Here is a 13,835-nt window from a genome sequence, read left to right on the forward strand (position 1 = left end):
TTATTTTTTACATAATCCAGAAATTTCTCTCTGAAGACCAAACATGGAACTTTTTCAAGCCACCTCAGGCCTTCAATATGCAGGGTGATGGTCTCACATTTGGAGATGGACACCCACAGCCTTGTTGGAAAGTAGATATGCTAACCACTCAGACAACCAGTCTAGCAAATTTACTTCATGTTAATGAAAATTCATGATATGTATATTTTAGTTTGAGAAGTGTGACCTTAATACCTTAATAATAAACTTTGTTTTTTTTTTTTTACATAATTGTTGCTTTTTGCTGATAGAAGTTCATGGTGCAAAATTTCAGATTTAACTTTTCTCCCCTATTAAATTTTAAAAGTAAATTAACATTGATAAATTTATTTTAGAGACACTCCTGGCGATACTCCTGTTTTTGTAGCTTCAAATTCTGCTTCCAAAGACAGCATTCTCATGCCATTGGGTGAAAATCTGTTTGCAGCTGTACTGTAAGTACTGCGTAGCAATATGTTATTTACCAGATTTTGATATCTTGTTTTATAATGAAAAAATATATTCTTCTTTGGCAGTAACTGTTCCAACATAAAAAGGTCCGTAAAATATTTTCATATAATTGATGATTTTACAAAAGATGAATATAATTATTTAATGAAATCAGAAATCCACTAAACTGCACTCTCATTTTGAAGAAAAATCAAGTTTTGGACAATTGTTTAAAAAAATTAAATGAATTTATATTAAATATTTGAGTATTGACATGTGAGTTATATAGCTATTAAATTCCAACTTTTTTTTTTAACTGTATAAATATTATTAAAAGTTGTAAACTTTTAAAAATTACACTGTTTGACATGATTTATTAAAACAAATATATAAATAAACCTGTTGAGTGTTCATGTTTGCTTTTTTTTTTTCTGATAGAAGTTTGATACCATAGATATCATCATTTTATTATAAAGTAATATTTTGCTTCCATCAGATAGCACTTCAGCCAGGGCTGTATTATGGTACAAGCAAACTCTTGAGTTTGCTTGAATTTAGGAGAAAAAGTTTTCTCATCTTCTTCTTCTTCATGTAGCTTGCTCAGTGAGAGGGTGTAGCACCATGTCCTTCCAGTTCTCTCTGTTGGTGGCTTTCCTTTTTGTTTCTGCATAGCCATTTGATTCTGTCCATGATCTTATATCTTCAAGCCATGTCGTTCGTTTTTTTTATCTCTTGATCCTTTTCCCATAATTTTTCCTTCTAAAACTGTTAATATCCTTTGTACTGCCAATCTCATCTTTCTCTGGATCATTTCCTGTAATAAAGATCTCTGTGTTCTCATTCTCTGTAGGATATCTGTATTTGTCACATGTTCTGTCCATGGGATTTTCAGAGCTCTCCTATAGCACCACATTTCAAAGGCCATTATCTGTTGCCTTACTCTCTTCTTGAATATCCAGGTCTCACTTCCATATGTGAAAATTGGCCACACTAATGTTCTTATCATCCTTTTCTTTGTCTCGATACTCACAGAACTTCTGAGCAGATCTTTATTTTTCCAGAATGCATCTTTAGCTATGGCTGTTCTTATTTTTATTTCTTTATCTTGCTTTCCATCTGCAGTAAAGTAGGTGCTTGAATATTTGTATTCTGTTTTATGTTTAATTTTCATATTGTTTACGAATATTTCTGGCTCGGATCTGCTTTCTTTTGAGATTTTCATAAATTTTTTTTTTTTTTTTTTGCATTAATATCTAATCCAAATTCTTTACCATCTTCAATTAGTAACTGCAGTAACTTGATTCATTTGTTTCTGTTTTTTGCTATTAGAATGGTATCATCAGCATATCTAAGATTGTTGTATTTTATACCATTGATACTAATTCCTGTTTTTTTTTTTTTTTTCAATCTTTTTCATCACTTTCAATCTTTTTCATTTCTCATCTTGTGCATATTTTTATATATGTTGTATTGAATTCTATTGAAATTAAAATAATTATGTAAAAACTTTTTTAATTACTAGGATTTATGACACATGTGCTAAACTGTATCTGAAATTGATGAACTAAGATAAAAATTATTTACTAATAAAATTTTCTCATTTACTGTGGTTTGCACTGAAAACCACACTTAGATAAATGCTGCTTTAAGGGTAAATTCTGAGATGTTATTGTTCAAATTATTGCATATAAACAAACACGAAGAGCTTTCCAGTGTTTACTCACTTCATCAGTTAAACGTTGCTGTTTGAAATCTATAGTATTATTATTATTATTACGCGACACCTCCAGGGAGTCCAAAGACTCATCGAGGGTGGACACCTACTCTACAATTCGGTCTCCACCAACTGCACTAACACCATCTACCACCCACCACTAGCATTTCCACAGACTATCACAAACATCCGTGCCCACGACGGGATTCGAACCCTAAGCATTTTGGCTGGAGAGTGGATACGCTAACCCCTCCACCAACTAGGCTGCCATTTTTTATAATTTTTTTATTTATAGTTTTTTATAATTTTAAACAAGTTTTCATTTCTTGCCACACTGAAAAAATAATGTGCATGACATATTTTCCAATTTCTGTAATTTTAACAAAAATTCAATATAAACTGAAATGGCTAAAAATAAATAAAGTGAAAAATACCTATCAACTGAGTTACAAAATTTCTTCATTACAGGATCTCCATACTAGGCAGCAGTATCAACAATATCAACAATGCACTGATTTAAAAACAAAAACCACACATGAATCAAATGACATAGAAGAGGAATGAGAAAATCTGAAACTAATCTTGACGAAAGCAGCAACAGAAAGATTAGGAATAAAGAATAAATGGAATAGAAAAAGAGGACTGGAACAAAGAAATAGAAAAGAGAATTAAAACAAACAAAAAAAAGACAATTACCAGAAATGGCTGAATTCCAAGACAGTAGAAGCAGAAATAGAATATAAAAGAAAGAGTGCAATTGCAAAACAAGAAATAAAGAGAAAACAGAGAGAGAGGGAGAGATGGAACAATTTTGTAACAGAACTAGAAAATGGTATATTTAAGCCACAACCATAAATAATAAAATACATGAACAAAGAAATTCTTTAACATAGTCTGGATTTCTGGAAAAACTCCTAACTCTTATGCAAAAAGCACTAGTTATTCCAATTTATAAAAAAAGGAAGTAAAGATGAATGCAATAACTATAGAGGAATTAGTCTGCTAAATACAGGATACAAAATATATGCAGGAATATTAAAAGAGAAACTAAACATTATTGTAGAGGACAAACTAATAAAAAACAGAATGGGTTCTGTAAAGGCTGATCTTGTATAGACTCAATTTTCACTCTAAAAGTATTAGATTAATTGAATATTAATTAATTAATTAATATTCAATTAATCTAATATTAAATGAAAAGCAAAGAGAATTTCAAAAAAATAAATAAGTAAATGTGACTTTCATTGATTATGAAAAAGCCTTTGATAAAATAGACAAAAATTATTTAATTAATCAATCTAAATATACCAAACCAGTGCTCAGTCTATTCAAGAAATATATACAGGAAATAAAATAGAAGTCAAATTAGAACAAATATCAGAATGGAAAGACGTATTAGGAGTATGGCAAGGATGTACCCTTGTATCAGGGGCATATATTTATGGTGTGCTAGGTGTGCAATGCATAGCCACAGAATAGCAATATCACTCATATTATATTTTTGTGTTTATTCTTGTTGAAGACTTTCCTAATTGTTTTCTGGCTTTGTGTTATTCCTAAAATCAAACAAAACATGCTAACACTTCATGAAGAGGACACTTTTCATAAACATTGCATCACATTCATGCTACTAGCCTATGTGTGTGTGTGTGTGTGGTCACAAATATGGACACTTTTGAGTCCTTTGAACAGATGGCACAGCTGTTCAAATTCTTAGTAGAATTTGAACTGCTGTGCCATCCAGTAGTTTTAAACCACCCAGAAGGCCAGGCAGGGTGTGCACTGAGACAATAGCACTTAGAAATCAGTGACTGTGATTGGTTATTGTGTTGATCAATCCAGTTGAATGCTGTCATTTTTCATGAGTTGCTGTTTTTTGTTTTCTGAGTTCATCTGTTTTGTGTGCTTGAAGTGTGAACTGACGTGTTTAGGACATCGATATAGATAATTTTAAGTTTATAACCTTCTTTCCCTTATTTACAGTGGGAAATAATGTTGACAATCTACTGAATGTTCTGTTTTCTGCCAAAGCTTTTGTGGTTGTATGATTGTAGTCGAAGGAGGTAAGGAAAGGTGTATATTTACACCTTCGAGTAATTCAAATATATCAACCAAATATAGCATTCGCCTTCATTATGTTTTCTGATATATCTTAAACACATTATCCTCCATTCTACACAGATTAATTTGGTTACAATTAATTGATAAATTAAAGTATTCAAAGTTATTCTACAATTAATTGCATTGGACCAATTAAGATAGGTGCTAATGCATTATGCATTCTTAAAACTTTCATACCTTGATAAAAATGCGATTATCCAGTCAAATTGATATGATTTTTGCAGCACTGGTTGTATAAGCCACACAACAGCACACCCAACCAAATTGGACATGCTATGCCACTGATATAAAATTATAACATATATACAAATTAAACATAAAAATGAAACAAAAATTAAACATAAAAATGAAACAAAAATTAAACATATACAAATTATAACATATAAAATTATAACAATCTGGAAACAGCATAACACCCATTTGGTATACAAATAAATCCATAAATAAATAAAGATAGATACACTATTATTTGGAGATGATCAAATTGTATTAGATACTTCAGAAAATCTACAGAGATCAGTAGAATCATTAAATTCAGAAGACAAAAGCCATAACTAATGGCTTTCAAAAGAGAAAACACAACAAGAAGTGAAATAGTTATAGATAATAAAATATTAGAACAAGTAAATACTTTCAAACACATGAGATGTGACTTATCATATGAAGATGAAAAAGATATAGACATTAAAATATCAAATTTTGTTAAAGTAAACAGCATAATAAATAATATATTTAAGCCATCTTGCTACAAAAATACACCAGAATCAGATTATATAATGTTCCGTCTCAACTTCATTATATGGAAGTGAAACATGGACGATAGAAAATAAAGATGGAAAAACAAATTCAAGCAACAGGAATGAAATTTTTTAGAAAAGCAACTGGATATACCAAATGGGACCATGAAACAAATGAAAAAATTTTACAATCCCTGAATATAAAACCACTTAACTACCATAAAAGTAAATATAAACAAAAATGGATAGAACATCTAAATTGAATGAACAATAGCAGACCACTAAAAATCTTCCTTTCCACTAATACACCTCCAAATCAAAGAAAATGTGTTGAATCATTTGCAATTTGAATTTATTGCATGTGACAATAATTATTATCAAATATGAATTAGCATAATCTAAATCTGTGTATTTTGTAAATTATATAACCATGAAAACAGATAAAAATGTAATTAATATAAATTTAAGAAAACATTCACAAAATTAGAATAATTTTTAACATGGTTCAAAATATTAGAATATTCCAAATTTTTCCAATTGGTTTTGAGGAGAGTATAGAAATAGCATATATTTCAGTAGCTGCAGGACTGACTTGTGTGTGAGCTATCATTTGCACGTAGATTTCAGTTAATCTTTTGTTAAACATGGGTTGAACGAGTGACATATCGGAAGCTAAGAATGCCAAACTCAACGGTTTATAGTTAAAGAATTGAAATGTTCTCAAGCAAGCGTGAGTAGAGTATTCAGACAGTATTCTAATAACTGGAGCTTTCAAAGTAATCTCTGCAATAGCAGTTGAAGGTAATAACTACATCAGTTATTACCTTTGATGAGAGAGATGAGAGGAGATTGAAGAATATCGTGAAGGAAAAACTGCTTCCTAAGTGTAAGGTATTTTCACAGGAAATGGAAAGAACAAGGTGGGAATGTGTCTAAATCTACGACTTCAAAAATTGGGTTTTAAATCACGTGTGCCTAAGACAAAGCTGCTTGCAACTTCCAAGCAAAAGGCAGTTAGAGTGTGATGGTATAAGTAAAGACTGTTGTAGGATCAAGAGGACTGGAAAAAGGTACCTTTTAGCAATTAAAGTATTTTGTGTGTCCCATGGTCATCAAGGGATACGTGTTTGGCATCTTAAGCAAGAAGTATTTGATAAAGAATGCATGGAATGCTGGGTGAAATTTGTAACCTGCCATGATCTCGGTTTGTATGATTGCAGATGGTCCAGGTAGGCTGTGTATTGTATACGAAAAAGTCAATTCCAAAGTGTACCAAGAAATTCTTGAGCACTTTATGTTACTGCCATCGGAAGATTTATGTGATGGTGATTTCCTTTTTCAGCAAGATTCAGCTTCTTGTCACACTTCCAAGAGCACTACTAGATGGCTTAAAGAAAGTCAAATCAATGTAATTTGTTGGCCATCAAACTCACCAGATTTAAACTTCATTGACAATTTGTGAATCTGTGTGGGATTAAAGAAACTCCTTCAAGATGTCCTAAGAGACAAAAATGAACTTGTTTCTAATCTGCAGACCATATGGGCATTTTTTGATAAAAAAAGACTGTGAACTGCTAGTAAAGAATATGTCCAACTGTTTGGTCATAAAAGCTAAGGGGAATGCAACAAATTACTAATTATCATGTTGTTTCCCTTTGACTGTAATTTTTGTGCATTTATTTTTGCATTATTCTGAATTTGTTAATGTTTTCAAATAACAGTTTTTCTCTATGCAATAAATTAGAATTGAAAATTATTCAGCACATTCTTTGATTGTTGATTTTTTGATTCGGAGGTGTATACAAAGAGTAATCATGAAAATACTTCATGCACAAACTTTGTTTGCTTATGCTTGGGTAAAGGATTAAAACAAGACTATTCTTGTCAAGTATTATATAATTATCAATTGTAAGTAATACAGTTTCTTTACATCAGATTTAATTGCATAAGAGAGAGAAAGATTTCATAATTCAGTCAGTAGAAGTGATGACTTTTTAGCCTGTTGTATTCATCTTAGGTTTAGCTGTATTAACAACCCCCCCCCCCCCACAAGAACAAAATAAATAAGATATTTATTTAGATGCTAAGATTTTGCTTCCAAAACTAGCATTTTCAGAGCACATAGTTATATTACAATACACAGGCACTAACAGTCAATAGTGGAAGCAGTTCATAATTATAATTTATTTTGGTCTCTAATGTTGAATAAAAAATTAAAAATTTGCTCTTGTTTTGATTGGATCTGGTCCTGGAATGTCCATCTCCCAAATTTTTGGAAAATTGATGCAATCTTACTTATTAAGGAATGCTTCAGTGCTGCTCCTGCTAACGACTTCAAAAATAGTCATTCTTGACTTGTAACAATTTCTGTGTACCACTGTACTGTACTGTATTTCTTTTAATCCTGTGTGATGGGATATCTGAAGCAAGGTCTTGAATTGCCATAATGATGATAATGAATATGTTCTCCAGATGCCAATTTCAAATATCTGTAATATGACTATTGAGAATGGCTGTGTTACTGAAGTTTAAATTACTTTGGAATGGCATTGGGGATAATATCTTGAAAAACAACATAAATTACAAGTCATCTCTCTCTCTGTGTGTGTGTGTGTGTGTGTGTGTGTGTGTGTGTGTGTGTGTGTGTGTGTGTGTGTGTGTGTGTGTGTGTGTGTGTGTGTGTTCTAAGGATGCATGCACGAGCACACACACACATGCAGCATCACAGCTTGCTAAAATACTGCTTATTTCATTTTTTTCCCTTCCTCAAATTTCAAAATATGTTTGTGATAGAAGTTGGACTTCAAACATAGACCTTTTAACAGTAATGGTGCACATGTTACCACTAGGCTATGCTATTGACTGTGAAACACTACTTTTCCACTTGAGCAGAACTTCTTTCCTTGGAAGCATTACATGCTGTAACATCCTATCAAGGTCATCAAACACTAGGAATTTTGTTTCAATAATGAAATACTCTGAGTTGGCATATTGAAAATAATTATAAAACTGGAGGAAAACTCACATAAATAACTTTCTTAGCTTAGAATTTTCGCCTAACTATCATAGGCATCATCAGTACAAGATCACAGAATGGCAAAATATTAACAATTCTATAAAGCACTACCTAAGTAGCTAATATAAGATAACTATAAAAGGTCAATAATTTCCTAACTTATTTAATATATATATATATATATATATATATATATTCAGAAAAGAAAAGATTAGCTGATTTAAAAAGTACTATCTCCCACTAAGGGGATAGATGTAGACCATTGGATCTGTTTAAGTTAGGACAGTGAAGTGAAGTAAAGTTTCACACATTTTATAAAGCCGTTCTATGAGGAAACAGCTTCTATGAAGAATTCTTGTCTTATTCCAGTGAACTTTATGTTTAGTGTCTCTGCAGGTCCCGACTTCTCAGGCCCGTGGTATTTAATAAGATTTGTTGTTCTAGCTGAATAAAAGTAGATCTTCCTGTTTGTATGAAATAAGATAACTCATAAGAGCAAGGCATCTAGTAGATGCCCGGATAATTGAGAGGCAGGAGCTTGTCCTTAGAAGAAGTGAGAAAGGTGGAGATTTTTCTGATGGGGGCAAAAGGCAACAAAAATATTCAGCAGTTTTAAAACTTTCACTGTGTGTTTGTTAATGCCATGCACATAAGAGATAGGAACATTAGTTATTTCTTCTGTGTTTGAAGAGGTAGAGATACCATGCTCTTTTGATGAAAGAATCCTTAAGACCATTAGATAAAAAGGTGGAATTAATATGTTGAAATTTTTTTCTGTTAAGAACTCATCTGAAGAACATTAAGAATGAACATGATCTGGTAATGTTTTAATAGTTCCAGCCTTTAGACTAGGATGGCGATGAGATTCAGCATACATGTAATGGCCTGTATAAGTCTTCTTTTGAAAAACTAAAAAATGTAGGCCGTCATCTGGTTGACGAATAATTAAAAGATCTAAAAAACCTAATTGCTTATTTACTTCTTCTTCTAATGTGAATTGGATCCTGAGATGAAGTGCATTTAATTTAGAAAGAAACTGCTGTAACCCAGAGGAAGAACCATTCTAAATTGCAAAATTATCATCCATGTATCTGAATCAGTGAGTTGATCTAGGTGAGATGTTATCAAATTTGCATTGTTCAACGTGTTCCATGAAGAAATTTAGTGATAGTAGGAGAAATAGGATCGCCCATGGCTGTTCTTTCAATTTGTTGATATAATTTATTTTTAAAGGAGAAATAACCAGAATGTATTGCAAAATCAAATAGTTTAACAAGATCTGAAGGAAATTCTTGTTGAAGTAATTCAAGGGAATCAGATAAAGGAACATTAGCATACAAGGATTCAAAATCTAAACTAATCATAATATCTGAAGAGTTGAAATGAAGATCAGAATTTTATTTTGAAAGTCCACAGTATTTTTTATATAAGTAGCAGTTCTCTTGGTTGAAGTAGTAAGTAAACTAGATAAGAATTTAAAAATTTTATAAGTGAGACATCCAATACTATCTACGACTGGTTTTAATGGAATATCTGGTTTATGAACTTTGGGAAGAACATGTTCAGGAGTCAGCAAAGTGATCGATATTGACCTCTGGGGGTTGATGTGGCTGTCCAAGGGATCGATAAATGTCAACGAACACCTAAAACGATTTTGAATAATACCTAGTAAACATGCAATGCCAGCTGGTTGATCGACTGAGCCAACGAGGGAGAAACGCACGTTCTCCCCAATGAAGACATCTAGAACAGAGACAATCTGGGCTAATGTGCATTTATTGCCCATAGCTGTCAGAGTGGTGATCGGTGATCTGATAACTTTTGAATTTATTGCATAATTTTTTAAAGTTATAGTGCCGAGATAATGGCAGCCCCTGATAGTAAGAAGAAGTGCCGACAGTATTCACAAGAATATTTAAAATTTGGATTTATACCATCATTTACCAATGAAACAATGCCTATGTGCCGATTATGTGAAAAGACTTTCAGTAATGATGCTATGAAGCCTGCAAAGATGAAAGATCATCTCGAAAGGGTTCACTCTGATAAGAAAAACAAAGATTTAATTTTTTTAAGGCACTGAAAGAAAAGATCATAAAACAACCAAATTTAAAGACATTTTTAAAAGCACCTGCCAGTGGAGATTATGAAGGAGGACTGAAAACATCATACAGTATCTCTCTTAATATACCAAAAAAAGGAAAACCACATACCATTGGTGAGGAGATCATACCAGCCATTAAAGATGTGATTGAAACTTTTTTTTATTATTGATAACATTTATTTAACATGATGGAAGAAAGGATCAAGGGATCAAGGATTCAATGAAGGGGTCAATGGTCTAAAATGTTTGCTGATCCCTGCTCTAGTTGAACGACCAAAAAAAGGTTTTAAGCATTTTCTTTTGATCTTCATCCAAAATAGAAACCTTATCAATAATATAATTAAATCTGTTTTGTTTACTATAGACAGGATCAGATGTGAGGGGCCTATAAGTTGAATAGTCTCAAAGTAATAGACATTTTTCTCTCATATTCTTTTTTGTCTTGAACAATAACAACAGCCTTTCCTTTGTCAGCATTAGTGATAATTAAATTGTTATTATTCTTCAATGATTTCAGTGCTTTAAATTCAGAGAAAGAAAGATTCTGATGTGGAGGTTTTGCACTAAAAAGAATTTTTGCACATTTGAAATGAACAACCTGTTAGCTGTTTTTTGAGATAAGATTCAAAGATCTCTATATTATGAAAGAAGTCCACATGAGAAATAAGCATGTTGTCACCAAAACTTTTCATAAAGCAGGAATAGTAGTTCATGTTCATAACGATGTTGGATATAGGCCACTTCTTAAATTTGAAAGTAAGTTGTGATTTAAAACTGCATAATTTAAGTAAAAAAAAAAAAACATTAAATTTATCTCTTGTTTAGCAACTTATCCCAGAATCCAATTCACCTTAGAAGAAGAAAATAAACAATTAGCCTCTTTAGATCTTTTAATTCTTCATCAAACAAATGATAGCCTACATTTTTCAGTTTTTTGGAAGAAAACTGATACAGGCCATTATATCCATGCTGAATCTCATCACCATTCTAGTTCAAAGGCTGGAACTATTAAAACATTAGAACATCATGTTCATTCTTTATGTTCTTCAGATGTGCTATAGCAGAAAAAATTTCAACATGTTAATTCCACCTTTTTATCTAATGGTCTTAAGGATTTCTTCATCAAAAGAGCTTTTAACAGTTATGATATCTCTACCTCTTCAAATACAGAAGAAATTACTTGTATTACTGTCTTTTATGTGCATGGCATTAGTGAATGCACAGCGAATTTAAATAAGTTAGGAAATTATTGACCTTTTATAGTTATCTTACATTAATTACTTAGGTGGTGCTTTTCGGTATTGTCTGTTAATGTTTAATTGCCATTCTATGATCTTGTACTTATGATGATTTGGAGAAAATTCAACTCTAATAAAGTTATTTACATGAGTTTTTCTCCGGTTTTATAATTCTTTTCAACTAGGAATTTTAATATATATAGAAAAATGATACTTGAGAAACGGTTGAGAAGAATTGTGGAAGAAAAGCTTGGTGAAGAACAAGCTGGATTCAGGCCAAATAGAGGCTGTCAGGATCAGATCTTCACTTTACGACAAATAGTCGAGAAAGCATGGGAATATAACAAAGATCTGTATTTAAGTTTTGTTGATTTGGAAAAGGCATATGACAAGGTGCCAAGAGAGAAGCTATTCAATACGCTGCAGTTATATGGTGTCAATGGGGCATTATATCAAGCAATACTTAGTCTTTATTTGAGTTGTGAGTCAGCAGTTAGAATTGAAGGAAGTACAGGAAGATGGTTTAATGTTAAATCTGGTGTGAGACAAGGATGCACATTATCCCCTCTGTTATTCATTATCTATATGGATCACATTATGAAGGAGTGTGGTATTAAACCTGATATCAAAATTGGAGATGTTAATGTGAGCTCTTTGCTTTATGCGGATGATGTTATACTTCTAAATAAATCCGCTACAAGTCTGCAAGATTCTCTGACTAAATTGAATAGCTGTTGTAATAGATATGGTATGAAGGTCAGCAATAAAAAGACAAAGACAATGAAAATAGGCAGAATCATTGAAAATGTCAACTGTGTTGTGAATGGAGAACCTGTGGAACAAGTAAAACATTTCAGCTACTTAGGCACAATTTTTACTGAAGATGGTAAACTAAATATAGAAATAGACAACAGAATCAGCAAAGCTGGTATCGTGGGAAGTCAATTGAATAAATTCATATGGAATAAGAAAGAAATTAGTCGGAACACTAAATTAGCTGTATACAAGACTGTGTTCAAACCAATTTTAACTTATGGATCTGAGAGCTGGGTCAGAAGTAAAACACTTGACCAAAGACTAGAGACCGCAGATATGAGAGTCCTGAGAAAGATTAGAGGCGTGAACAGATGGCATCAATGGCAATATCATATTAAAAATGAGGATATTAGGAAAGAACTTGACATTGTCAGCATCCAGGAATGCGTTAGCAGAGCTAATCTCAGATGGTATGGTCACTTAAATAGAATGGGAGAGGAAAGATTAGCAAAACAAGTGTTCTCTGCCAGGTTGGCAGCAAAACGACCCAGAGGAAGACCAAGATATAGGTGGATTGATATGGTACAAAGTGCCTTAGACGATAGAAATATAAGATCTGATAATGTTGGAGTCTTGACAAGTAACAGACTGATTTGGAGGAAAATTGTAGATAGGAAGTTAGTAATGATGTAATTTTTTCATGTAGTACTGTCATATCCTGTACACCCCTTGAGGGTACATGGCAGGAATTTGATGATGATGATGATGATGATAGAAAAATGACAGTATGAGCTTTTCGATCATTTGTGGTGGGATACTGTCACATGAATGCAAACATTTTCTGTATTAAAATAAATAAATAAATATTTATATCATTACCACCTATGTAATAATAATCATTTTAAGGATATAAGCACATCTTTTTTCAGGGTTGAAATTTCTGCAGCACTAAAGAAAAGTACCAAGCCTAAACAAATTTGTGACCTCAAGAACTTACAGTTGGAATTACAAACATTTGCCAAATCAAATAACCTGATATTAGAACAGAAGACAGTCAAGATGAAAATGAGAAATAAGCATGTTGTTGCCAAAACATTTCATAAAGCAGGAATAGTAGTTCCCGTTCATAATGATATTGGATATAGGCCACTTCCTAAATCTGATAGTAAGTTGATTTAAAACTGCATAATTTAAATTATAAAACTCTAAATTTATCTCTTATTTAATAATTTATCAATTTCATAACTTATTTTAATGGTATTACAACACCAAACGAAGTAAATTTTAAAAATATGTTTATTAACTGGATTTCACTGGATTGCAAACCAGTATCATCAGAACACAAAACATGTTATATGCAACAATGAGTAAGTGAAACAATTCAAATTGTAATGGACAAAAGATCTAAAGTCTTAATTTGTAACCTCTAATGTCAAAAAAAAAAAAAAAAAAAAAAAAAAAGAATCTATGTTGGAATTGATCTTAAGACAATAGTCTCCCAAATTTTTTGCAAATTAATACAACCATACTTGTTCAGGTTAGGAGAATGCTTTATAGTCATTGCTGACTCTAGAAATAATCTCTCCGACCTATAATGATCTTCTGTATAGCACATTGGTTTTTTTCCCATCTGATCCTGCGTGAAAGAGTGTCCTGATCTGCCAGTTTAGGCTTGCCACAA

The 13,835-nt window shown here is 32.0% G+C and overlaps 1 protein-coding gene across 1 annotated transcript in view; it reads left to right on the plus strand.

The window, feature by feature from the left end:
- The window catches only part of Hpf1 (Histone PARylation factor 1), a 60,836-nt gene that overhangs the window by 34,988 nt on the left and 12,013 nt on the right, over window positions 1-13,835 (plus strand). Inside the window, exons 5-6 of the mRNA XM_090405875.1 lie at window positions 375-473; window positions 13,084-13,319. Coding sequence (XP_090262001.1) covers window positions 375-473; window positions 13,084-13,319 — 335 coding nt within the window. The remainder of the gene's footprint in view (window positions 1-374; window positions 474-13,083; window positions 13,320-13,835) is intronic.

The sequence above is a fragment of the Typopeltis vanoorti genome, chromosome 2 (genome assembly GCF_054136105.1).
Source record: "Typopeltis vanoorti isolate ZY-2024b chromosome 2, IOZ_Tvanoo_1.0, whole genome shotgun sequence".
Lineage (NCBI taxonomy): Eukaryota > Metazoa > Arthropoda > Arachnida > Uropygi > Thelyphonidae > Typopeltis > Typopeltis vanoorti.